This window comes from Micropterus dolomieu, linkage group LG07, assembly GCF_021292245.1.
Source record: "Micropterus dolomieu isolate WLL.071019.BEF.003 ecotype Adirondacks linkage group LG07, ASM2129224v1, whole genome shotgun sequence".
Taxonomy (NCBI): domain Eukaryota; kingdom Metazoa; phylum Chordata; class Actinopteri; order Centrarchiformes; family Centrarchidae; genus Micropterus; species Micropterus dolomieu.
Window position 1 is genome coordinate 26,776,101 of NC_060156.1, and position 27,928 is coordinate 26,804,028.

A 27,928-nucleotide genomic window follows, 5' to 3' on the forward strand; every position below is an offset into this window, starting at 1 on the left:
CTATACGTTGACTATGTATGCTGGCTACATCTACCAGCAAGACAGACACCATATAGATGAGTCCAAAAGCTAGAAGGTATATCCAGGCCAGAATGCATTTTGGCGTGAAATGCATTCTCATATACTTGGTTATCCGTCCATACTAGTCACCTCCGATGCAGGCTCGGTAAAACGGGCAGAGCGAGGACACATCCGGGTATTTGACTGTACTTGGCTTGACTTTTGAATTGGAGCAGTACTTGGGCTGCGACTGATGACGTTTCACAAGTCCACAAGAACACAAGTACAGACAAGAACACCTAATGGGACCTATTTGTAGACACCTTATTTTTTTATCCCCTTTGAACTGTGCCCTGAATTACATAGAAGATGTTTGTCAATTTAAAAGATAATATTGTCTATCAAGGAAGTTACAGTTTGTCGTAAAACAGTATGATAAGATTTAGTTTTTTGTGAAACCGCTCAATGAGCTAGGCTACATCTCTCACACAATATACGTCACCAACATGTTGATGCTGTTATGCTAAGCTAACGCTCATTGCGTGGTTGCTACTAGCTAGATAACGTGGCTACGTTGCACACACAGATGCGTCTCACCTGATGTGTTTAATCCAACGACTCCTGGTCCTTTGATCACATCATCTACACATCTATCATGGAAGTTCTTTGTCGTTAGCTTCAGTAACGTTAGCTTCAGTCACTGAGAGAAAAAGTTCAAATGTCACATACGCGACTTTTGGGTTTGTGGTCTATATAATTATTTTCACGGTCTTATACTTCAACAGTTTTACAACAAACTGCAACTTTCTTTACTTGCAAAATGATCGTTTAAACTGAGAAACATCATATGTGTAATTCAGGGCACAATTCAAATGGGATCAAAACATTTGTTGTCTCTTGCCGTTTACTACTGCACATATTTTTTCTGTAACAAGTCCCATGGTGGTCCACGGGAAGGGGAGGGACTCTATAGTCTATAGTTGCTCTTCAGAGGTCTAATTTAAATGGAACTACACCCTTATTATGTGTCTGTGTGCAGCAGTGTTAGACTATAATAAGGCACAGGTTGTTCAGGTTGAGGCGCCACTGTAATCAGAGCCTGCGATGCAAATTCTAGTAAGGGAATAACATTAGGTAATCAACAACCCAATCCCCTCTATGTAACCAGCACTCACACATACACACACGTCATACACACACACTCCTCCTGCCTAACCCCCTTCACACTGAGCACAGAAACAGAGCATTACATCACCCCGGGCATTATCAGGTCCTCTCTGTCTGCTTTCAAACATACTAAAATATTAGCTTCCCCCAGTCCCCCACTACCACAACACAAAAGAGTGATGTCGATGCGATCACTGGTGGCAGGGAGCGTCCTGAGTGCGCACATGGCCTTTTTTTGCCTTATGAAGCAAGGTGCGTGAGAGGGAGGACAGTGAGAGAGGAACTTCGACTCCCCCTCCCTCCCTGCTCGTCCACCGCCCCCCTTCTCTTCCCGTCAGCCTCCGTCTCTTTGCACCCACACATTTTCTGCCCTGTCATGCTCTGTGGCACAGCAACAGCCAAACTGAATGAGTTAAGCATCCTCGTCATTGGCCTCAGAAAGAACATCCTTTACACAAAAGGTTTAATTTTTCATATGCAGTGTTAATCAAATGATGAGGCCGGCCACACAAAAGACCAAAACCAACAATACTTTAGGTCTTCCCCTGCCTGACTGTGGCTTTCAGCACCGAGACAGTGCAACGGTGTGACTCACTGATGTGTGTTTTAATCGATTTTGGACAACAACGGAGCTCCATGGCGCAGAGGAATAAGATATATCAGGCAGTGATACACAGGCAATACATAGAAGAATGAGTTCATTGTTGGTTTTAGTCTTTTCATGGGTTTTGTTGACAATGAGAACATCACCATATATATTTCTTTATAAGCTGTAGGACAGGAGTGTCATTCAACTGTGACATTCCTTCGATTCTTGCCAGTGAATATTTTTAAAGGCATAAATGACATTAAATGTATTCTAAACACAGAGATACAGGACTGCAATGCACATGATAGTTTCATTGCCTTTATTGGATTTAATCGGTAATTGATCTACATGCTGTAGAAGAGGCCATTAACATCTTCTAGTTGTATAAGCGTTCAAGAAATTAGTTGTCGAACTTCAACCGCCACGTTGACTAGCATGTGACTCGTGAATCACTCTCCCTGCTGATGTCTCCTCTCAGCATGCAATGTTTTGTCGATGTGGTTTGAGTGGCCGCTTTCTGTTGTCTCTGTCTCAGCAGAAGCAGAACATGGAGGCTTGTAAAGAATCTGGTTCTCTTGTCTTGTCCTCGTTCCACTTTACTGCTGTTCTGCTCAGGACCAAAGCACTGTAAAAACCGATATACAGGAAAGTCATAAATGTCTCTGGGGTTATCGGAGTGTGTTTCTGCACGTGCAAGTGCGTGTGTGTGTTTGTGTGCACGCATGTGAATGTGCGTGATGGGCTTAATGCAAGTCTGATGGAGTCATGGCTAATCTATGAAGTCTAAACAGATATCTGAGACAGAGAGGGGGAAAGTTTCTGTTTACTGGCGGCGTGCCTATTCTTTTCTCATGACAACAAATCCTAAACCTGGAAGCACAGAGACAACACACACATCACAGAGCACCTGCATTCAGATGTTTTTCTCAGAACTCTTCCCCCAGAGCTGCACGTCTTGGCCCAAAAGTTCACTCTGAAGAAGCTTCAAGTAATTGATATCATGATGTAAGTTTCATATTTTAATGTGGTTGCTTCATTTTATTTTTGTACTATTTAAAACACAAATGTTTGGATTGTTTGGTTTCTGTATATTCTGTGTATTTCACCATTCAAAACTGAAAGATTTTATGTAAAACTATACAAGCTTAGGAGTCTACAGCCATGCTAGCAGTGAAGCACAGCGCTGCTTCAAATTAACATACTCACAATGTTAATACTAAAATGCTGGTATTTAGCAGGTATAATATTTACCATCTTATCCAATCCAGTCCAAACCAATTTTTTATATAGCACATTTTAAAAAACTGGGTTACAGCTAAGTGTTGCACAAAGACTAAAAGATAAAACACATAAAAACACAGACAATACACAAACCAATGCTTCAGAAACAGTCGATGGGCAACAGCAGAAGACAAAGAACTCATGCTGGGTTAAAAAGCCAGGGAATAAAAGTGAGTTTTCAGACGGGATTTAAAAGTTGTTTAGCATGCTAGCATTTGAGCACTAAACGCAATGCACAGCTGAGGCTCATCGACATGCACCTATTTGGTCGTAAACCACAGTGTTGGACACATTTTGACCTGATGATGGCGCTTAAGTTAAGTTAAGAGTCGTCTTCTGGGAACCATGAATGTTTGTATAAAATTTTCACACCAATCCATCCTATAGTTTGTTGAGACATTTCAGTGGTGGACCAATTGAACCGACCATGATTGCTATTCCTAGAGCCATGCTGCTAGCGTGGCTAAAATAGGCATCGTTTCATCAAGACATTTCTGGTTTGGACAAACATTTAACAGTGTCAGAAAATATGCCAATGTGATGGCTTCTAGTTCCAACTGGTGTCTTGGTTCTAGCTGGATGGGCAACATTTTGGTTTACATTTGGGTAACGTATTGTTCCTTTAACATTAAAATGAGAAAACAAACTTTTAAATGACGCAGTCGATGTAGTCACACATTCTTGAAAACTATGTGGTGGTGGTGGTGTCTACCCACCTGTTGGCTTCTGATCAGAATGAAGTCAGTTAGCATTGGAGCCCGTCAGCGTCCCAGGAGGGCTTTAGAAAAGATGGAGCAGCCAGCTAAGTGTTCTCCGTCTGAGCCAAACTGGAGGGCCTCTACACTTCCACAGAGATGAGGAGAATTTAGCAGACTGTTTTTGGCTGCTCTCCCTCATTCCAGTGATTCCTCAGTGCCTATGGGCATTGGCATTGGGCGGAGGGAGAGAGAGCTGAGGCTTAGACCCCGCTTTACAGGTCAGCCACTGCCCCAGGTGCACATGGGGAAACACTTAGCTGCTCTCTCATTATTCCATCTCTCCTTCTATCTCCGTCGCAGAATTTTTCACTTTCTCTTTTATCACCTTCTTTCCCCCCACCCAAGGGCTGCTGTTCTCATTCTACATACAATATCATGCACATGACTATGTTAAGATCATTAGCTACACTGTGGTCTGCACTCACTGCATCCTCAGCGCCTGAGAAGTGCAGCTTCTCTGTGAAGCCGGTGTTTTATTCCTGTGCTATTCCTTGGTACTGAGCACTTGTACTGGCGAACTGTGTTTCCCCCCTGAACTGAAAACGCAGACCTGGTACGCTCATCAAACATCAGTTGTCTTTGGCAGCGGCTGTGACTTTACCTGGTCAAGAAAAGAGAAAGTTATTCTACACCGGCTGTAAATTACAACTATGGGACTTTTTTTGCAAGGTCTTTGGCTCCCAGTGGAGACCATTTTTGAGGCAAACACGCCAGTTTTTGTGTTGCTCACCGGTCCTCATAAATCTCCCAAAATTATAGCCCCTTTCCATTTTTTTCATGTAGCTTAATATAAAGCTGGAAATCAATCTTCCAAATGAAGACTGAATGTGTCTGTGCACCATCAGTCAGTCTACAGCTTTGGACTGATAATACGAACCGGCTTGAAATAGGCTCCCCTGCGCTTGAAGGAAAGAGCTGAGAGCTTTCGTTGAAAACTGACTGGGCGAGATATTTAACTCTTCAGGCAGGCAACCAGATTTTCACCATCAGCCCAAATTCTTGTAGAACCGAGCCCAGATAAACATGGTTGGTGTTAGGTGAAAGTGTGACTCAGGTGTGATTGAGCTGTGATGTGACCCTGCCCTGCTAATCCCGTTCTGATGAGGAGATGGCTCATGTCACGTCAGGTCCAGTCACATCTCAGTTGCTGGTGCTCATGGGGACAGCATGTCGGACGGCCTACAGCCAAGGTGGGACTTGGTCAAGAAAGGGACAACTGCCACATCACTAGCTTATTCACTGCTGTAACAAGGGTGCAACCTGACCTGCGGCTTAATCACTAGTGTGAGCAGCCATGGGGTATTGTCCAAAATGCCAACCAGACGGGGACACATCACTGAGATGTGTCAGGTTGAAATTTGGATTAGTGAGTTACGAGTTAATCGTGATCTTAAAAAGCAAGTTGCCTGTCAACAGCTGACACATAGGGACAAACATAACTTTGCTCTTTATTACTGTCCATTTACCAGCTATCGCCACAGAAAGTGAAAGCGTTTTTACAAGTTGTCAGAAAGCTGCTCTTGTGGCGGTATGTCATCTCAGTGGATCTCCTCCTTTTCCCTCAATATATCTTCTGTTTCCTGGCTTTTTCCCCCGCTCTCAGCCTCTCACCCCACCCTCCTTTCTCCGCATATGGGATTCACATTTGGCTTCACTAAACATTTTCTTAATGTGATATTATGATACATTATCTGAAGCCATTCACTCGCTGTCACCACCCCTCATGTGGACACAAGCTGAGTAAGCCAAGGAGAGGCAGTCAGATTCTGTCCAGGTGAGTTATGGCCATTTAATTTGACACTGCTCACAGTGGTGATCATTTACAACGCCTGACGGGGAATCAAAATACAAACTGTGCTTACGTGGGTCTCTCTCTCTCTCTCTCTCTCTCTAGGAGCCTGTTAGTGGTGTATAAGTCACCCTCTCCTGCTGCCGGCTGTAAATCGCCTCTGTCAAAGGTGTGTGTGTGAGGGAACAGAAGGTGAGAAATTTGGGGGTCAGTCGAGGTCTTTCAGGTAATTGTGCTTCTTAAACTTTTGACCCACTAAGCCCTACTTAGTGTGGTGCAGCTTGCTCCCGTATTTTCCCCAAGAGTTTTGACTCTGCATACCACGACGCGCGCCTGTGTGTGTGTGTGTGTGTGTGTGTGTGTGATACAATGAGTGTCGAAGCTCATTCCTTAGCACCTATTTTGACATTGCACTCATTGTTATTCCCACACTATTTGACCGCCCTTTTCTTATTTAATCATGAAAAGCACATTTGTCATGTTGTGCCTCCTGCACTCCCCCTCTGTCTGTGTGAAACATGTTGAAAGAATGCATCTTAAGTACTTAGGCACTGGATGATGTGACTTATTTGTCTGTCTTTGTGCTGTTCTTTTTCCTCTGGCTTCTTTCTGCGCCCCTATTAGATGATTATACCTTGTGTCATTTTTTGATATCACACTGCTCATTTTGGTAACTTAAACTGTTTTTAAAAAAAACTAATTTGGCAGCAGTTGTGTGCAAAGCCTCAGAGAAGGTATGAGCGCATATTGTCTCAGGGTAACAGTGATGCCTCCCTCATTATTGGCTTTCCAGTCATCATAGTTTGTCCCCTTTTATATCTTCAGGGTGTCTGTCTTCATGTTGAGCCATGTGAGAATGATGGATGAGGTCATTACAGTTTGGATTTGCTGGGCAAACATACAGGCACGGCACCATCACATCGTTGTTTACAGATGAAGACAAATAATCCAAAATGAAATGTCTACCAAGTGACATGTACTTACCCACAGGGTCCTGTATGTTTATAAAAAGTGAGTGATGAATGCATTTCTTTTTTTTAAACTCAAATTCATATAGCTTTTGAGAAATGACACCGTCATGTGGTTATAATTTTGAACATTTGCAAAACTTTTGTGATGAGTGAATTTGAACATGCTTTACGCTTATGATGACATTTCTAACATATATATAACTTTAACTTTGCCTGCAGGTGGAGGAAACCCCAGCGTCACTATCCCGACTGCATTAACTGTCCTTACAACACAGATGTCCCCATCAAGGAAAGATTGCTGAGGTGAGTTATTTAACCTCCCATTTAACTCATCTCTTTTGATTACTTCCTCCCCCTCACCCACTCCACCTGCGCACCCCCACCCCTCATGTCATAGGGGTAGGGGAAAGCGCGTGAAGAGGTAGGCCACAGGGGCCAGTTGTTTTAAATAAACTAAATCTGCTAACAGTTTTATAACCCTGACCTCGTAAAACTGGCTGCAGCTTTTGGTCAGCTCTCTCCTGATGGGGCGAGCAGAGCCATCCAGGGCTGGAATTCCCATTTGCCGCTGTGGAGCGTGTCGGTGCGTCAGCTGGTGCATGTGTGAGAGAGAGGGAAAGACAGAGAGAGAGAGAGAGAGAGAGAGAGAGAGAGAGAGAGAGAGAGGGCGTATGATATACGATTGCTGTGTCACGATCCACATGTGACGACCGTCCTCACAGGCAGAGCATCCAGGCTGCTCCCTCTTTCTGGTGATTTCCCTGTTAAAGAAAAAGTGAGAGAGTGTCACTGTGGGACAGAAAACAGAGAGAGGGTGGGAGAGAGAGAGAGAGAGAGAGAGAGAAGGTGAAAGAGACAGTGAGACAGAGGGAGGAGAGAATAGCACTCAGACAATCTGTACGTGTGAGAGAGGTAGAAACAGGAGGAGAGAAGCGCTGGCTGGGAAGCAATAGTTGAACAACAAATCCAGTGTTGTGTACAGGATCTCAGCCTCTCTCTGGATTGCTGTCTTTCTGCTGCTGGGCGCTGAAGGTAAGTCCACCAGCCTGGGTGTCACACCTCAGGACCAGCACAACTACAGCTTCCTTTTTAACATATATACCAAACCCTGAAGATACAGTCTTTCAAACGCTATAGTTTCTTTTTGACAGGCTGTAGACAATGCTATAATTCAGTACACACTACTACAGGCTGAATGGGAGGTAATGTGATGTTTGTTTTATATTTATGCATTTTCACATAGCTGCATGATACATGGCCATACTCGGACAGAGTTAAACTTTTGCCCTGTTTTTCTCCCCTTACACATCCCTAAGCTCAGGTGCACATTCCTCTTTTATTGCAGGTATTTTCTGCTCCGCATGTGTCCAGAAACTGCAAGTGGTTGTGATTAGGATATTGTGTGACATGATGTGTAATAGGAGGAAACATGTTTGGGTTGGCACTGGTGGATTCACTAATCAAGACTGGAAGGATAGTGGAATTGCAGGGCTTGTAGGGGAGTGTGTGTGCCGGAGCACAAGGTTAATAGCGGTGTGAATAACTTCAGATATGTATGGATATGTGTTTTACAGGTGTGTGCGTTTACATCTGTGAGTGTATGATTGACTTGGCCTGTTCTCTTGGACACCCCGAGGCTGCTGGCTTATGCTAGAAGGAGATGATGACAGATATAATAGACTCTGTGGTAGGTAGGAGGAGGAGGAGACAAGCTACCACTTCCCATCTCACTGAGAAGGAGAGGCGTGCGTGTGAGAAGGAGAAGGTGTTTAAATGAAAAATGAAGTGAGTACAAAAGACTAGGGGAGAATGAGAGGGGGAAGAGGAAAAAGTCCAAGTGGGAGGAAAAACAAGAGACAGGAACAGTGAGCCCTTCGGATGGACAAGCAGTGCCAGCGAAGGACACAATAAATAGGAGAAACAGAATGAAACTGAGATGTGTGAGAGGGGGAGAGAGAAATAGGACTGGAGGAGGTGAGAGTGACAAAGAGTCTGACACAAGAGGAAGAAAAAGAAAGAGATTGAGTCTGTGTGATGAAAACATCCCTCCAGACATCCTTCCCCACTTCCAGTGACACCAGATGAGAAACAGTTTGTACCGTAAGAAAATGTCTGTGTTTTCTTTGTTTTGTTTTGTCGCTGTGCACTGATTGACTCCTGCGTCCTCGCCTCAAACTAAAAATCACCTTTGACCTGTTTGGAGAAGAGAAAGGCGAGGAAGAGGAGTAGGAGGTGTGTTTGAAAGATCGCACATTCAGCCAGGTGCAGATAGACAGCAATGCTCTGGCGGAGCAGTGCATGGTTGGTTTTGTGTCTGTGCTCTCATGTTTCATATTCTCACACATGCACGTAAGCACATACACTCACACACACGCAGGGGCCCATTGTGAGTGTATTTATTTGGACAGTGTTGAAGCTCCGATAGGCAGTTCACAATGTCTCACTGCCGCAGGAATGTGCTTCTGACAAATGGATGCTCTGCACGAACCGCAGGCCATCGAGAAGATCCTTAACACCGCCCTGCCAGACAAGCATGTGACAGATCTCTGCTGCCCGAAGAAACCTGGTCCAACGCGATAAAACAAACACGCCTACGACTCCTTCGCTCGCTATTTTCGAGAGCGCCTTAGGCTTGGAGCTGAATGGAGGATTGATCTAGTTTCATGCGCTGGTTTTAGCCCGCAGCTCACTACGATACTAGTGTTATTTCTTCCTTTCTGATGAAGATGGAGAGAACAGAGGAGGCCGATTTCGGATTTGAGGTGCCTGATTAAGGGTTCTGTTTTTGTTCTGTTCTATCAAAGCAAATTTAACACCACACTCGCAGCGGTTCCCACACTATGTTACACTGAATAGCCAGAAAGAACTAGAAATCTGAGAATATTCATACGTATATGTCCTCTGTGTCTCCCTCTCCCCACTGTTTCTGAGAAGCCTAAATTGTAAAGCTAACAGAAGCTTAGCTCCGGCTCACATGCCTGTCATTGGCTGCACACTGCTCTCAAATCCGCACTGTTTGTCTTATCTTTACTGTGGGGGGGATATATTTAGTGAGGAGCTTAGCTTTTAGGAGGTTGGCGCGTGGGGAGGGTAAGAGAGGGTGAGTGTGTGTGTGAGAGAGACAAACGAAAGAGTAAGTTTGTGTGTGCGTTTCTGGAGCTGGCGTCAGTAGACAGTGGAAGAGCTTGGCACTCTGCATGCCAAACTGTGTGTGTGTGTGCTTGTGTGTGTGTGTGTGTGTGTGTGTGTGTGTGTGTGTGTGGCTGGAGGACAGGTCTGTGGGTCTGTCCCCCCTCTCGCTCCAGTCAGGAATCTGCCCTTTAGTTTATTAAAAGCTGGTGAAACAATGGAGGGAGGTGAGGCTGAGGAGGGGGCACGGTGAAGCACTAGAGCAAATTACAAAGGAGTGTGATGATGTAGTTGGAAAGAAGAAGACAGGGAGGGATAGAGATAGGCAAAGGTATTCACGATGGCTCAAGAAATTACACTTCCCCCACTCTACCTGTCATTTCTCCCTAAATCCCCTTCCCCTGGTGTCCTTTGATGCACCTGTTTTCTGCACGTGGCGGCGGTTCTATAACTGAGCTGCCCACTGCCGCCGCAGACAGACCCAGTCCCTGGACAACAACTGTGCACTCAGCTGCCGGCTGGCCTGGGTGATAAAGCAGAGGATCCCTCTGAAGATCTGGCTCCTCAGCACCGGCCCATGTGCCATCACACACCACCATCCCAGCAATGTTTAGAGCCCCAGAGCGGCAGCACAACGAGAATACCACACCACTCAGCCCCTGTGTTACATGTGTATGTACATATGTGTGCGGGTCTGCGTGTGTGAGAACAAAAAACCCATAAGTGAAGTGGGCAGGGGATATTTATACATGCACCCCACTGCTAAGAACAAAACGTGGTGACGTGGACTGAGAAATTCTGTTCTACACAACATATGGCTTGAACAGTTGGGAAGCTTCGTGGTGCCACTTTTCATAACAGATTTTGAGATGATGTCATCGTTTCACTTTTACCTCGTGAACAAAAGTCTTCATTATTACTTCTACTTTTTTTTTGCACCTTTCTTCCCTTTGGGAATTGTTTCAGTGTGTCACTGTCGCTTTCCTATAGAGAGAGAAGCTATGAGATTATAAGGAATCATTTGATTTATAAATTGTCAAAAATAATAGAAGTCTCCAAATAGCTTGTTTCGTCTGACCACCAGTCTTAAAATCAGAAGATATTCAATTTACATGGAAATCTTTACATTTGAAAAGCTTGAACAAGTGAATAAATAACTTTAACATTTAATTTAATGTTGACCGATGTATTGATTAATCAACTATCTATTTCAGCGCTAGGAGCCACAGTTATTTATTTCCCTTTTACTGTTTTACTGTCTTTCTGAGATTCCACTTTTCCAGTGGTGGAAGAAATATTCAGATCCTTTACTTAATTAAAATTATCACTACACCACTGTAACATTACTCCAAAACTCCTGCATTAATATTTTACTTGTAGTATGCATTATGCAGAAGAAGGACTCTTGTCAGTGTATTTATTTTTATTCCATTTCTATAATGTAAACTTATATTAGATCTTGAACTTGCTGTCACTGTTCAATAACTGCACTGGAGTTAAAACAACATTTTCCTCTGAACTGCTGTGAAGAAGTATAAAGTAACATTAAGTGAAAATACTCCAATGTAGTACCTCCAAATTGTAGTTAACTACAGCAATAAACTTTCATTTCAAATTCAACTTACATTCGACCACTGTACCTCAGTCAGTCAGCGTGTGTGTGTGCGTGTGTGCGCGTGCGTGTGTGTGTGCGTGCGTGTGTGAGTGCGTGGGATGCATCTTTCCCACCATAGCCTCTAACAGAGATATCACAACAACACTCCTTAAGCTTGGAATCACTCAAACTCATAACTCCCAAAGTCCTAAAGCTTCAAACCAGAAGGATTGTGGTATGTAAGGAGGGATTGTAGTGTGGTCTGGTGGTTTGGCTCCCCAGATATTCTTAACCCAGACTGGGTCTTTTTTGCAGATACTCGGCCCGTCTTAAATGATCTGCCCCTCAGCAATGCTGCTGAAGCTGATTTGCTCTAAGACATTTGATATGTCTTTTAATAAGCAGTACATGCTGATCTAGAGATTGGTCTCCACACTCAATATGTGTGTGGTAAATGCATGCTGTTTAATAATTTCATCGGCCTGTGGGCCTCTGGCTTTGGGTCTCTAATTAGTTTTTGAGTACCGGGAACTCCACATTGGTCAGTTAAAGAGGAAAAGAGAATGCCTTAGATTTTTGGATTGTTGTGCCAAGTTATTAAAGTTACAGAATTTGTTTAAGAAAAGGCTGAGCCAACAGACAAACTCTACTGACCGATGTAGCAGTGCCACTTACCTGGGAGGCCAAACAGGGTAGATGTCTGGGTTCAATCTAGAGCTGAAACAATTGACCGTTTACTAAACCTGTGCTGCCAAACTGTTGTTTACTGCAACAGTAAAATAGCATGACAGGCCTGTGTGGCCAAGCTTTGGATTTCTCTACATGCTGAAGCGTTTTGCGTGGGGCTTTAGTAAGAGCGATTCTGGGCAGTTAAAGTTTGAAGGGTCTTTTTAGCCTGTCCCAAAATGAAAAACTGAAGCGCAGAAGTGTGACACTATCTGCTCTGACATCAGATGCAATTCGGCCTACAAGCTTACTGTCTTCAGTAACTATATAGTTTGTGGGGTTACAAGTTACATCCACAACTACACAACTATATAGTTATTCTTTTAGCATGATATCACGTATGTAGCCATAAACTTCATATTTAAGACCCTTTTACAAGATTCTCAGAGATTAGCTTAATTAGCAAGCAAGCTACATTTTATAAAATCTGCTGGTGACAGTTTTAATTTCAGGCGGCCAATTCGACGGCCTTTGGCTAGAAATGAGGAGCCTGCTTTTGCATGCCTCTCTCTGAAGGGAAGGACCCATTGTTTGCCACAAATTAAACTGCATATGTGTTGGAAAATAATAAACCAATAATAAAAAGCCTTGTTGAATTGTGCCTTTATTGGCCCAGAGTCTTGGTCTTTTATGGCATTTCCACACAGAAATCACAGCAGCAAGTCCTCCACTGCCCCATCCTTCCCCTCTGATAATAAAGCCACCTTGGACTGCTTCTGTTGGACGCACTACAAACATGGGACGGTTGTGATTTACACAACAGACGCCACCCCCACCGCTTAAAGCAGCAACATGGTTGTCACTGTTTTCCAGTGTTTCACCACATGCACAGTTTTCCCACCTCACTGAACATGGCTTGGTGTTACTGCGCAGAGGATGACAAAACTGATAACCTATACGTGCAGCATTTAGGCATGATGTACTACTCACTCAGGTTCTTGTCCCAGACTGCATACTATTCCTCAAACTCAAACGTATCTGAATGCATTTTAACAGAGATAATGTTGCTTTGCACTCCAAAAAAACTTTGCCTTGTCAAATGGAAAATTTGACTGTCTTTGTGGAGTTTTACTGGATGGAGCCTGGCCTTGCAGCAGATTTTCTACAACAATCATCAAGTGAAGTTGTTTACTTTAATTGAGCTGAAATTTCATGGGTAATTCAGAATGGATTACTTTTTTGTGGAGCTCTGCTGCCAACATAGCTGCTTTTTGTAATGAAAACAGTAAGGGCCCAAGGTGACATAGTGCATGTTGATCCAACACTCCTCCCAAAGATGTAGAACCGCTGTAGATCAGACCTGAGCATTACAACAGAGGGGTACAAATGCTTGATTTGTCTTGGGGATAAAGGAGGACGTGATGGAAGCAGGAACACCTTTAAAGGGGGGTTGCTTTTGTAATTATATCACAAAGAGAAGCTCAGTATGACTGGATGATGGGGTCGAATCCAAACGACAGATCCAGGAAAGACACAGACCGTAACGGTTTTGTGTTTGCCGGTCATTATCCTTGGGCGAGATGGTGGGGTGGACAGGAGGATCCAGCTGCTGTTTGTGAACACCCAGGGGCTCTATAAATCTGAGTCTAGGGCAGGTGTGGGTGTGCTGGGGAAGAGGAAGCCACACTGGCCCTTACCCTGCCCCAAACCTCCTGACCTTATTGACTGCTGCTTCAACATACAGTGCAGTCCAGGCAGGGAGGCAACACGTGGATAAGCGCTCAGTTTTCACACTCGCAGTGCAGTAATGAACTCGCTCACACAGATACTATCTCCATAAATTATCCTAAAAGCCCCTATTGTCAGTGCCAGCTGCCATTCGTAGCTATATATTGATATCACCAGCTTTGAAAGCTAAGTGTAAGTCAGCAAAAGAAGCAGTAATAATGATGTGTAGTCACCTTGTAGTGAGGGATGTCACAGTGCGAGTAGCTATGCAGTTAGAGCATGGCTGTCTCCGCTGGCTGCATAACAGGCAGATGACAATCAATAGAAAAGCTTCTCTTTGCTGCACATTAAAAGGCAATATGGTGGGAATGCCTGGCTAGCTCAACTAAGTGCTAATCAGGAAGGACAGAGCTGGCTGTAGAACAAAATGACAACGTTTATTTGGCTAGTCCTGGTATTTACAGGGTGGATCGCTCCTGTCATTATCTTTGTTTGTTTTGCTTCACAGTAAGGCCAGGACCTGTTGTCTGTTTAACAAAAACACATGTTCTGGGGGGGATTTGTGATTACGAGGAAATACTGAGGATGTTTTTCTTGTCTGACCAGAAATACAGTTACATTGGCATGTCTGATCTGAATTGATTTAACATGTTTTCACTTAATAAAATCCATGTATTTGAGTTGAGTTTAGAGGGTGCTACAGTCCCATATAGTGTCTGTTCCTCCCTGCAAAGCTGGATTACCATCTGGCCATTTGCCACTTGGCCCCAGACCTATAGGAACCCCAAACTGACAGCATGTACAGAGCCACCAAGTGCAGTATCAGTTAAACCTGCAAGAACTGACCAGCTTTGGACACAACAATCAGGAAAACTTATTGGTAAACATTTTTGTATTTACATATCTAATAAACATGCAGCAAAATTAGCATTCAGTTGCAGTCTTGACTCTGGCCACCTGGCAAATGTAAGTCCAATATTCACCCTCCTTTTAGTCCACCAACTCCTGAGGGAAAAATCTGACTCTGGCTGCTAAATGCTCCTCTGTGATCCCCAGTTAGTTGCTAACTTTACGTTAAGGAATGTGCTTTTTGTAAAAAGCTGCCTGCTGCACCTGAAAGCGACGTTATGAGAGTGATGAGATTGAACCAAAACTTTAAAATTCTGGGCTATAAAACCAAAACAGTAATCTGAAAGAAGCTGAAACTCGCTGAAGAGCTGAGGGGAATGTCAGAATTTAGTAATTAGCTGGGCTCATTACTATGTCATTTGATCAGTTGTTATTATAAAAACATTGAAGATAGCAGCTTTAAGACAGTTCATGCAGTTGTAGCCAATCTCGTGGGCTCTGTTTTTTAGAAGGGAATTGTATAATATGCTCACATGGTGCATATTCCTAAAGCTGTGGACCACTGACTTGCAGATATTCCATCATAGCAGTACCAGTTGTCTCTGGGTCTGTGGGCATAATGAAGTTCCCACGTGTAGTTTGCTGTATGAACTGTACTTAATGGGAACTTGGAGGCCACAGTGCGCATACACAATGCACAGTAGGTGGGGGTTCTGGTGGGGGTCGATAGGGGCCCAACAGCATATTTTTTCCCCGGTGCCCCCTTACAGGTTAATCCAGCTATGCCTCCATGTGGAGCTTCAAAGAGGTGGAGGTAAACACGTAGATATCTTGTAAAAACTATACAATACCTGCAGGAGTCTTATCTTTAACGCTTGCCTCTACTTGTCCCACTTCGCTCTCTTTTGTATGGAAAACCTCATATTGATTTAATCCGCTAAATTATCCTGTAGCCTACAATCAGAGCTCTATCCTAAGTAACTTGAGTGTGTAATGCCTAAGACAAGCGCACTAATGATGCTGATGGTGATACCAGCAGAGATGGGTATAACTGTCACAATTGTAATGCTACGGCTGGCAAGGCTGGAGGTGCTGATGGGTGCTGGCTGGATAAAGCAGTCTGCTGCAGCGAGAAGACCGGGCCATCTGCTATGTAAACCCTGCAGCACATGTTCGATGGGCCAACAAAACATCTCGGGGAGTATTTATTTTAACAAGTCAAATGATACTTCTATTTCTCTCAGGAGGAATGTAAAGGTTAAATGATTCCCCTTAGAAAGAAAAACATTGGGTTTGGAATTGCAGGGGGTGGAGGGGTCGGGGGGTGGGGGGGGGTCGTATAAAAGTTTCAAGTGAACTTTTGTGATTTCAGTTCAAATGAGGGAATCAGTGTAGAGGCATGCAGTGATGAAGATGGATACTAAAAAGGGAGCTTTGACAGAATACAGAAGTGCGTTTCCTGCCCTTTAACTATGCCAAACACTCCTGCTCAAGAGGGTAGTTACTGCCACAGAAAGTCAGTACACAAGGCCACTGACTTCACATGCAGTCACTCTTATGTTCATGTGCAGGTTCCCACAAGACACATACAGACCATTTACACCTATTTACCAGGTGTAACACAGTTACATAGTAACTGACTCCGCTATCGTTAGCATGCTAATGTACTGTCTACATGTCTGGCCCACTTTATCAAAATACTGTTTAACAATGTTGCAACCCGGAAAGACTAATTTACCAAATGTCAGCTTGGTTGGTATAATCTGATATTTCCTGCTCATTTTAAACTGCATGAATGCTAACTCTGAAAAACACATATTTCTCCATATATGCACTTTTAATTAAAACAAAAAAGAAATACATTTACAAAGGACTGATGGTTAAGCTTTTTGCCCCCTTAAAATTGTTAGTTTGGGTGCTACAGTACCATCCTGTTTACAGTTTTGTTTGATTGGACTACAGATACCAATTAACACAATTTACAGCCACAGAGTAGCTTCAGCAGCCATGTGCATAAGCACTATAGTTTCACCTTAACCCCTTTACACACAGGTATAAATCAAGCTTCAGAGCTTCACGCACAAACTAATTATTGAATTTACAAGTAGCTCGTGCAAACTATTCCAGTAGTCAAGACAAACTCCTGGATCCTTATAGACATATCGCCATAAAAAGCCTTGAAGACACATTTCTATAAAAACTGTAATAACAATATTTTAAAAATCTTCAACCTTAAACCTTGATCATTACGCTCTTTTCTCACTCCCTGACCCTACATGTCCGCACACCTCTCCCTAATTCACAACACATTGCCTGTTAGCAAGCCTGCCTCAGCCAGCACCAGGCTCCCTCTTAACACGAACCCTATTATCAGGAGGACAATAAAACTATGAAGTTGGAAAAAGGAAAAAAACTACATAAATACATGTGAAAATATGCTGCGGTACTGGCAGAGGGTGTGCAGTCATGAGAGGGCTTGTTGGGAGAGTGATTTGTTTTAATGAAAAAGTCATTCCTGGGGAGAGGAAAGGACCTGGCTGCAGGCTGTTTGTGCATGGCTTAAGTTTCTCCCCTGTAATAAAAGCACCACGACTTATGTGTCTACATGTGTGTGCAGTGTGTGGGTGTACAGGAGCGACCGTGGAATAAAGGAGACGAAGTAGGCAGCCAGGTTCGGAGACCCACACACAGTCATCAAACAGTCAAAACTGGCAAAAATATCTATGAGAAGCTGTCTGGAGGTAGCTCCATTCCCTACACACACACACACACACACACACACACACACACACAGCGAGGAGTGTGTGATCTTTTCAGCAGCACTTATAGTAATTCCCTTGGATGTACAAATGTCTAATAGACAAAACATACTGCCTACACACACAATATTGTTTCTTTTCTTGCCTTTATCAGTTCAGGTTCCCACTGATGCCTTCCTGTTTGTCTTCTTCTTCCAGACTGGATCCAGACAGCGGGGGATGGAGCGGCCCGACAACCCTCCTGCTACCTTTCTCCATACAACTCGCTGACCTTGAACCTCCACTGTAATAGCAGGAACGATAGGGAGACAAAGACACTCCTCTTTGTGAAACCCTGAGATACAGCTTGGGTGAGAGGTGGACAGAACTGTACGAAATAAAAAGGGAACACAGAGAATAAGAGAGACAACGTGACGTGTTGGACATCCAGTGAGGATCGAGAGCCTCAGGGTGGTTCGATCATGAAATCTTCCGTCTCTGTGGGGCCCCCTTCTGGCCTGCTACTGGTCCTGATGTGCTGCCCGCTGCTGGGCTTGGTCCAGTCTGCCAGCAGCAACAAGGCCAGCGATAACATACACCCACACCTGGGAGACACTGACCCTGAGCGCTGCATGAGGCACCACTTTGTGGAGACCATCACACACCCGATTTACAAGTGCAACTCAAAGGTAAGGCAGAAACAGTCCTACACATATGCACCTTAACCAATCTGCTTCATTGTGGTTACCCACAAATCTCTGGTTAAACGTTGTTTAAGGTAGCCAGTCCACCTGACAAATGAAATCATTTGTTACAAATGTCAGGGAAGCAATTTGTTTCAAACCAAGCATCAGAAACCTCAGAGCACCAGCCCAAAAATATCCTCCAACACTAACTCATTCATCTCAGACACATTTTTCTCTTTCTACCAGTATTTCTCTTGTTGCCTCCTCCTTTTGGCCAATCCAGTGTCTCTTTCTTTCCTTCTCTTTCTTTATCTCCATCTCTCCGTCATTTAGACGAGTCACGCTTGGTTTCTCCTGTGTGTGTGTGTGTGTGTGTGTGTGTGGAGCTGGACATGGGCCACGCTGCAGACATATTCTGCACCTCCACTGGGACTCGGTTTTGGCTGGAGTGGACGTCTCCCTGTCAGCTGGCTCTCTCCTGCCTCTGCCAGGGGCTAAAGAGAGAGAGATGGGCTGAAGAAAGAAAAGCAGACCGTTACCTAATGAGATGGAGACGTGGGGCTCGTTCTGTTTCTGTCTCTGAAGTGTCGGACAACTTAGAGACAGACACTTTTTGTGCAAAGTATGAACGCTGTTGTGGAAAGGGGCTGTCAATTTTCACTCTTTCCTTTTTGTTGCGCACCAGTGCAGTTATTTAGATAGCGTGAGTGATCAGTTCTTTGGTCATTTTTTAACATTCTGCCTCTGAGTGCATAGAGCAGGTGGCCAAACCACAGCTCAGCTCAGGCAAGGCAGGGCTGAACACACTCACAGCGTGAGTTGGGGCTTTCTATTACAGTACACAGAGAGACGACGGGACGCCTGGCTGAGCAACCGTTTTCCTTCTCAGTATGTACTGTTCACACAGAATCCACCTGCACCATGACTTGCTCGGTGTCTCTGTGTGTGCATGAACAGTATGTGAGGGGTGTTTGTAGGGGTGTCTGTGTGTGGTAGAAGAGGTAGAATGATCATGTCTCTGTGTGCTAGTTTCTTTAAGCTCACAAATTGTACATTGGCTTTAGAACATTTTCTTTAGGTTTAATGATACTATAGGTGTCACAGCCAACAGTTACAAACATTGTGATCTTTGAACACTTGTGTACTGATAGGTACGTAGGAGAATAAGTGATGAGTCAACATTTGATAAATGTATTATATACCTAGGTTTTGTCGGTCATTTCATATAACAAGTGACAATAAGCCAGAGAAAGCAACGAGAGAGTAATATTTATACAAACTATTAGAGAAACCAAGCTCATCAATTATGTAAAGGAACATAGAAACCAAGCATCTCTACAGCTTGCTGTGCAAAACATTGTTGTTCAATACACAGTGTGCAGGAGCTTTTACTGTAAATCTATCCAAGAAATCCCTTTTTCTGTTAGTGTTCTATGAATAATGTCCCACTCAAGGTCAGCAGATGGAGCTTGCCCACTTGTCGTGGAGATGACTCATGACATGTGAACCATCTCAAACTATGAATTTCAAAATCAAGAGTGAACTTTTACACTCAACAAATTTAGAATTATTTTCACTATAGATTAATCAATTCAATTTTTAGTCAATGAAGTGTCAGAAAGTAGAGCCCAAGAAGACATCCTAGAAATGTTTGATTTGTTTTGATGACAGAATGCTTGAGTGCATTTGAATGGCTGGTAAAAAAAGTTTGAATCGACTGTTTGAGTTCTTGTTTTGTTGTTGCAGTCGCGCCACAGTTGTTTAATTCATCCAAAGTCTGAAAGGCAAATTGATCAACTGTGTGTATTAACTGGTTTCTACAGAAAGAAATCTCTCACCTCGACCTCGTAGAGTTTAAGCTCAATGACCACAATAATCCAAGGGAGTCATTGTGGACTTCCCTTTTTGTGGATGTTTATTAAAGGATTTTTTTTAATTGACTTGTTCATCATTTGTACTGATAATTCACCCAGGACAGTTTCATTCCCACCCAGGCATTGGAAGTGCTCCAGCTGTCGCTCATCTCACGTTGTCTGTGCAGAAAAATGTTTCCCAGAAACCCTAAATGTCTGACACTCCTCCTGCTCCAGTTCTCTAAGTGTTCCCCTGCACCTCCAGTTGTCTCTGCCACATCCTCCACCCACACCCACACCACTAGCAAGTTCTTCTGTATCACCAGCTTAGTAAATACACCACGAGGTGAATGATCATCCACTGTATCAGTTTTTTTTTCCCAGCTGGTCATGAATGAAAGGAGCAGCAGGAAAGGTGCCGACAGAGAGGAAGCGGGTAGAGGAGGAGAGGGGCGCCACAGAGGAGGAATTGTCACAGATTGAAAGCCTGATCCTCTGCTAGGACAAAAACAAATGCTCTTAAAGTGGCGACAGCACTGCTGATGGGTCTGTGTTTGTGTGTGTGTCACCCTGCCATGGCCCCAGACAGGCTTTTATCAAGTGGGTACATGGGTGGCGACACACAGCAGCTGACAGAAGGACACGACACAGGAGTCAGTTTAGGGAGGTGACAGGAATTTAGTGCCCGACAGAGGAATGCCAGTCAGACGGTCACACCACTAATCAGGCCAGTGCTGTGTATGTGCATGCATGTGAGTGTGCGTGAGTTGACTGGTCAGACCTGGGAAAGCTTGGTCAGTGTATCAGCAAGTATAAGTGCCACCTGGATCAGTCTGGATGAACTAGTAAAACTTGTGCAAGTGGCTGTGTGTGACCCTGAGTGTCTCTCTGAGCTGAAGCAGGTGTAGGAGTGCTATCTCTCGTTGCTCGTTGCTATCTCTCAGGTTGCAGGTGCAAGGCCAAGGCTGGGAAACATGGGAGACATCCTGAGTCCAGACAGATGGCTCACTTTTAGACCGGACTCAAACACTGCTTCATTGTAGCCAGAGACCCTTTTCTCATCCCTGACAGAGCCTGAAGGTCATAAAAAAAACCTGTGTGAATGACTTATCTGTGCTGTCTTTACTCAAGCCTGTTCTGCATACTGTGTTCCAGATGGTGTTGCTGGCGCGCTGCGAGGGCCACTGCAGCCACACGACCCGCTCCGACCCCCTCATCTCCTTCAGCTCGGTGCTCAAACAGCCGTTCAAGAGCACCTGCTCCTGCTGCCGGCCACACACCTCCAAGCTGAAGGCGGTGAGGCTGCGGTGCGCTGGCGGGACTCGCATTACGGCCACTTACAGATACATCTTAGCCTGCAACTGTGAGGAGTGCAGCTGAGCAGGGAGCACCACCCTCCCAAACCCTCAAGACTCAGGATCCTCTTGGCCTTGGGCTGTACTCTAAAACTATTCAGAGGTTTTTGGTTGATTATTGGATCCGAAAAAGGAGGAGCGGCTCAAGTTGCTTGTTGTTATCTTGGGAGTGATAGTTTGGAGCAATTGTACCACTCTACATAGGCCTTAATATTGACCCGCAGCCTTTGGAACATAGACAGAACATACTATACCCTCTCCGTTATGTGCATTCAATCAGTACAAATCATACGAAGCATATTACACAAGGCCAGACACCACAAACTGCTGCTCCCATGGGCCGGATGGAGACCCTCCTCACTGCGGAGACGCACTGCACTCATCACAGGCCTCCGTAATTCATAACACACATGCTCACAAACCACAGTATGAGAGCTCATTAAATATATCTGTAACAGCTTTCTGTCTGCTCCATAAAAACCCCACCGCACATTTGACAACAAAACAACACGCCTCGTTAAAAAGCAGCATGGGAAAGGATGAGGCTTGATGAGAACGAGCGGGTCCACATGTGCCCAGACATGTGGTGGATCTATAGACCAGCACCTGCGCTGTGCTTATTCACCCAATAACATTTTACACACTCCCTGCAGACTTTATCTAGCTGTGTAAAACATGAGCGATGCTGACAGGAGAGCTCGTCAGGCGAACAATAAGAGAGAAGTGGCAGACAGTGTAAGAAGAGCTCTGAGGACGCAGGAAGACCAAGGAGAAAGGTTAAGCCAGCGTCTGGGTGGTGGTGTGGATTGTCAATAGACTGTCAAGGCTAGCAGTGTTCATTTTAAATCTAATCTATTCTGTTTGAATCTTTGTGATGTTTCTGTCTGCATTATTGAAACTGTAACTGGTGGATCAAACAAGCTGCGCTTTGCCTGTTGCATATTGACATGGAAAGACTTGGAGGAAACATGTTTGCTCTGCATACATCTGTCCAGCCTGCATACCGTTTCCTCCTAGTCCACCATGGTGAATACAAACTCACGTGTGATTGATTCGGTGTGTGTGCCAGGCTCTAAACTTTATTGGCCATCAGATCTTGTGGTCAGTTTATCTGAATTCAAAAAGTCAGTCCCATTGTACCAATTGTGGTTTCTTCTATTAAAACTCCAGTTTTCCTACACTACAAACATTTCAGGGCATGAACAAAGTAATGGGGGGTTTTATGGCCGCAGAAAAGGGCCATAATTATTTGGATTTTATTAGCAACTGAATACGTTTTTTCATGACATAAATAGAATATTGAATAGAATAGAAAGATTTTAATTTGAAATCTATCTGACTTAAAAATTCAAATTAAGCTCAGTTTAATTCTGATCTAAAACATTCAAGTGAGGTAAAAAAAATAATAATAATAATAATCTTGTTGACTGGCTACATCCAGACACCAGATCAATCAGACCTTTGTCTGACTGTCTCAGGTTACATCGTCTCAGTCACATGATCCAAGAAAGAAAAGTTCTGATGAAGGACTGGAAACTTCAGACACTGGAATTTTCTGAATTTGTGAACTTGATTTTTTGTTTTTTTTTTTAAATAAGGGAATTCAAACCATATGATGGCGCTCTGGTACCAGCTTGACTCATCTATACTCAACTCGCTTTTGGTGCCCCGTCCTCCATTTTCCATTGCAGATATATGCCGCATTCCAGACCGGTCGGGAACTGGGAATTTTCAAAGTTGAAATATTTGACTTCCGACCTCAAATCGTTTCAAGTGCATGGTGGTGCATGACGCCAAATGTAAACAATAAACATGGCTAGCTAACTGTAACAAACTTATGTTTCTTTTCTGTGTTTACTTTAACCAGCTGCCTAGTAACATTGACAAAATATGTCTACATCAATTTACATGCAGAACAAGTTTCACTATTTGATACTAATATGTATTCTTTTTAATTTAATACTTTACTTTGCCTTTTAGTTCATGGTTTACCATTTACAATGTGTGCTTCCATGGGAGCTGCCATTATTGCGTGACGTCATTCGGCTGCTACTGGTGGTACATATTTTTCACAAGTAGGAAATCCGACTTCAGGTGGTGTTCCATAGTACTTTTTCTAGTTGGAGGTTGGAAATTTCCCTGTTCCGAGTTGCCTGAAATGCACCCTTCAATCTCACTGGTCATCATAGCGAAGCCACACGAAACTGCCCGTGACGTAGCCTAATCTTCAATGTGAAACCTTTTTATATACAGTTAATGCGTGAAACACATCGGTGACCCACACATAACCAAACGCCCCACACACCTCTCCACACATAGGACTCATTTGACCATGGCGTGGACTTGCGGGTTGCCATAATAATGATAAAGTGATAAAGTACAGAGAGTATCCTTACAGTTACTATCTCGCAATCTTTTGCTAAACTATTTAAAAATGGTGGGTTTGTTCAGGACGCCCCGTCTGGCACGCACAATGATGATGCAGTGAAATGTGACAATTCTCTCTGACCAATCTGTAGTGTTTCGACAGCGGCGATACCAAAAAGCCTACCAGATACCTACCAGGAACCAGATTTATCCAATGGAAAACCAAAAACAGAGAGTAGAGGTGAGGTGCATTGAGCTGGTACCATCGGGTGGAAAAGTGACTTAAGGTTTACAATCAGTGGTATCAGCAGCAACGTGTTTGTAACAGCAGGATTTTTTTCCATCTCTGACACAGCTGTGGGAAAGTGAAGAGTAAGCAGTCTGATAGCAATGGGAGAAGTTTACAAACAGTAACGCTGGACTACAAACATGCATCGCTTCCTCGTGCACAGGAATGGCGGACTCCACCACTAACAACAAACACAACTATAAAAAGAGATACTGCAGTTACCATAAATTGCATCAAAAGTGGGGTTTGATTTTAATGAAAGTTATAAGTATTCAGTGGTGGTTCAAACACACCATTGCTTGTACAGTTACTTTAATTAGGCCTATTATGGCATTCCTTTGCTTCCTTAGGTTTTGACTGGCATTCCAGCAAAAAAAATGCAAATGTCAAGAAAAGTCTCTTTGATGATAAAAAACAAAAAGTTATTCTGATGTCTGCAGAATCATGGCTTACTTGTAACCTCACTGAAACTTGTATCCAATATACCTTAATGAAAACCAGCCTGTTACTCTCCAGCCTGAGGTACAACAAAGCTGAACGTAAAAGAAATAAAAACTGAGAAGTATAAAAGAAGACTGGAGGTGGTCGAGTGCTCAGAAAGACTGTCCATTTTGGCAGTTATGTCAGTGACGGATGCGATCAGCAGAGGTGTCTATGAGCAAGACACTGAATCCTTGACTTCCCTGAGGGAGAATAAAAGCCAAATCTCCTCGTGTGTATTAATTGTCCCATTAAAAATGTATGTGAATGCGTGACATGTTACAGCTACAAGCCCTCGCCCTTATAGCTTACAGACTTTATGGTTTTTCCACACACACATGCATACAGTATATGCACCCTGTACAGATGTGTTGTGTTCAGAGCTGAAATGTTACCCTCCCCTGTGAAACAGCCCAATATGCTGCTCTGTGGACGTTTCAATCCCGACTGCAACTGACAGCACGGCCAGCTGCTTCACACGTGAACATAATAAAATCGTTTTCCTTTGACTCTGGAGATTAATCTGCCTTTCTCTGCCGTCTCCTCTCATTGTGTCTCTCCTTTATCAGCACACACACACACAAACACACACAGAGTGGAGAGGAGGCATTTTGTGACACGAGGCAGGAGATGTAATTATTTGGAGAACCATTGTGACAGAATGACAGAGGGGCAAGATAATGGCTGTCAAGCTGATGCTAACTGCATTCTTTATGTTTTTTTGGTGTTTCTTTTGCATGTGTCCTAGCAGAGGGAGCACGAAGGAGATGCTTGGCAAGTTCCAGACTTTCTAATTAAAGAAACAAAAATATCATTCATCAAATGCAGTTTTTCATCTCAGTCTATTTCCAGGTGTGAGGCAGGCAGACACGCACATGTGGTCTTTTTATAATCCTTCACATCAGCAGACATCGCACACATTTGTTAATCCTTGATCCTAATCATGACCATCCAAGCGTTTAATAAAAATCATAGAAAAGAGGCATTTTATTGGACTGCATTATAGGTGCCTCCTTGTTAAAGAGAAATTCACATCTGTGTGTTTTGCATTCCATTAAAATGCCAGACGAGAAACATGGACAGCAGCCATGTGCTGGAGGGCTGACAACATGACTGTTCACCAACTTTGTACAATGCTGAGGTTTGTGGCCGAGCTGTCAGCACATACTCGACCAAGAAAATATGAATGTGATAATGACAACCGGAACGATCACACGGTGAAACAGTCTGAACACAATCTTAATGTCTTAAGTAAGAGTTTAACAACATCTTCTATAATGGCCAGTGTGATTGGCAGTGAAAAGAAGGCGAGAGGACATGATGTTTAGTGTCTTAGACAGTTGCACAAGATGGACCACGTTTAAGGCTTAAATGTTATTCATCTGAAAACTAAAACTGGTAACAATTAATGACACCAGCAGCAGGACAACGTTGTCTCAACATGAGTGCACTAACAATGTCCGTGATGATCGAATTTTCTTGTAAAATGTCTCTTAAAATCCTCCAAATACAAAAAAGAGCAGGCAGCATAAAGATGTAGCTTTATTTTTAGTTCAAAATAGTCCCAACAGACAGAAAAATCACAACAAATGAGTCACACTTCTTTATTAGGGCTGCAACTAACGATCATTTTCATGATTGTTGGTTAATTGTTTGATCCATAGTGTTTCACAAAGCTCCAGGTGACCTCCTCAAATGTCTTGTTTTCTTCACAACCCTAATATGTTCAGTTTACTGTCATAAAGGAGCGAAGAAACCAGTAAATATTCACATCTGAGAAGCTGCAATCAGGGAATTTTTACTTTATTTCTTAAAAAGTGGCTCAAACGATAAATCAGTTATGAAAATAGTTGGCGATTATTTTGATAGTTGACAACTGGTTGATTAATCGACTAATTGTTGCAGCTCTACTTATCATATTAACAAAGCGTACAACGGCTGCTGTCAAAGTTTGTTGTAAAGTTGTTTAATAGGAATCTGATCAACCTGTATGTAGTTAGGCCAGTCTTCATTTTGATCCTTGATACATCTAATGGAGTTATATAACTAAAGTTCAGGAACAGGACCACGCCTCTCTCTCTCACTAATTATGACCACTTGCGCCTCATTCAATTCCTCCAATCCAACTACCTGTGCTTCACTCATTTCATCCACCTATGCCTCTCTGATCCAATCACACGCACATACATATATAACCCGTTTAGCCCCTTTCTCTCCCGTTTCTCACATCCCTCCCCCCCAAACCTTGTTTTCTCACCTCTTTTAATGGGCAACGGGTCACTGTTCACGACACCTGCTGACAATTGACAAAAAGAGGGAGATGTGACTCAGTGTGTTGCTTGTTCGCAGTGGCGAAGCTGACATTATTATGATTATATTATTCTTGAAAGTCATTGTGACTCAAATCAAAAGGGGTAGCATCAACCAAAGAATAAGACCATTTTGTGCAACTGTTGAACTTAGACATCCATATAAAGTCTATTTGAGCTAAGCCATAATCAATATTAATAAGTGTTGCCTGATAGACCTGTTAGGCCCGTCCTGACTTTGCTCTTGGATTTGTCTGTCTATACTGTATGTTTGGCAGAATTAAAAGAGAAAAGTGAAGAGCTGATCTGATCAGTGACTCCTGCTGACAAGACAGACCTTTATTTATCTCAAACTAATGTTTTATGCAGTAAAATAAATACAGAGCATGTAGTCTGTTAGATCTAGAGTTGGTCCCTGGATGCTGCACAGTGGCTGCCCACTGCTCCTGATACTTGGGATGGGTTAAATGCAGAGAATGAATTTCATTACATATGTTGTATGTATGTATGTTGTGTATGTGCCAATAAAGTATCTTCCCATACCAGAGAGAGAGAGAGAAAGAGAGAGAGAGAGAGAGAGAGAGAGAGAGAGAGAGAGAGAGAGATAATAATAATCTTTATTTGTAGAGCACTTTTCAAAAACAAGTTACAAAGTGCTTTAACAAGTGTAAAGACAATAATACCCAAAAGACAATAATACAAAAACAATACAAGATAAAAGCGTGAAAACATTGAAAAGACTAAAATACACGTTTAAGATAAATATAAAATTAGTCAAATACAATAAAATAAAAGGGATAAAATAAAGTCAAATAAGATCGGGAAAGGCTCTCCTATAAAAGTATGTTTTAAGAAGGGACTTAAAAGAGTTCACTGACTCAGCTGACCTTATTTCCTCGGGCAGGCTGTTCCAGAGCCTCGGGGCCCTGACAGCAAACGCTCTGTCCCCTTTAGTTTTCAGTCGAGACTCTGGAACAGACAACAGACCTTTGCCCGAGGATCTCAAGGTACGTGCTGGTGTGTATGGGACTAAAAGTTCAGAAATATAACAAGGCGAGAGGCCATGAAAGGCTTTAAAAGTGATCAATAGAATTTTAAAGTCAATTCTAAAACATACTGGGAGCCAGTGTAATGAAGCTAAAATAGGAGTAATGTGGTCATATTTCTTTGTTCTGGTTAAAAGCCTGGCAGCTGAGTTCTGGACAGTCTGGAGTCGATCAATAGATTTTTGAGTTAAACAGGTGAAAAGGCTGTTGCAATAATCCAGGCGTGATGAGATGAATGCGTGTAAAATGGTCTCGGTGTCCTTAAAAGTTAACATAGATCGAAT

The 27,928-nt window shown here is 43.3% G+C and overlaps 1 protein-coding gene and 1 long non-coding RNA gene across 4 annotated transcripts in view; one reads left to right on the plus strand and one right to left on the minus strand.

The window, feature by feature from the left end:
- Window positions 1–2,054: 2,054 nt before the first annotated feature.
- The window catches only part of LOC123973651, a 56,485-nt gene continuing 30,611 nt past the window's right edge, over window positions 2,055–27,928 (minus strand). For all 3 annotated transcript variants that reach the window (XR_006825660.1, XR_006825659.1, XR_006825661.1), the window contains 2 exons: window positions 7,040–7,316; window positions 2,055–2,381 (listed from right to left, as the gene is read on the minus strand). This is a non-coding gene — a long non-coding RNA (uncharacterized LOC123973651). The remainder of the gene's footprint in view (window positions 2,382–7,039; window positions 7,317–27,928) is intronic.
- LOC123973650 (norrin cystine knot growth factor NDP) lies at window positions 17,155–24,798 on the plus strand. The gene is made up of 3 exons (XM_046053836.1): window positions 17,155–17,262; window positions 17,479–17,948; window positions 20,954–24,798. Exons 2-3 carry the CDS (start codon window positions 17,742–17,744, stop codon window positions 21,176–21,178), a joined length of 432 nt encoding a protein of 143 aa, XP_045909792.1. The 5' UTR covers window positions 17,155–17,262; window positions 17,479–17,741; the 3' UTR covers window positions 21,179–24,798.

Bases quoted from the DNA above. Each gene is read 5' to 3' on its own strand.
- LOC123973650 (XM_046053836.1), top strand. From the start codon at position 17,742: ATGAAATCTTCCGTCTCTGTGGGGCCCCCTTCTGGCCTGCTACTGGTC. The intron at 17,949-20,953 runs GTAAGGCAGAAA...ACTGTGTTCCAG, and splicing joins TTTACAAGTGCAACTCAAAG to ATGGTGTTGCTGGCGCGCTG.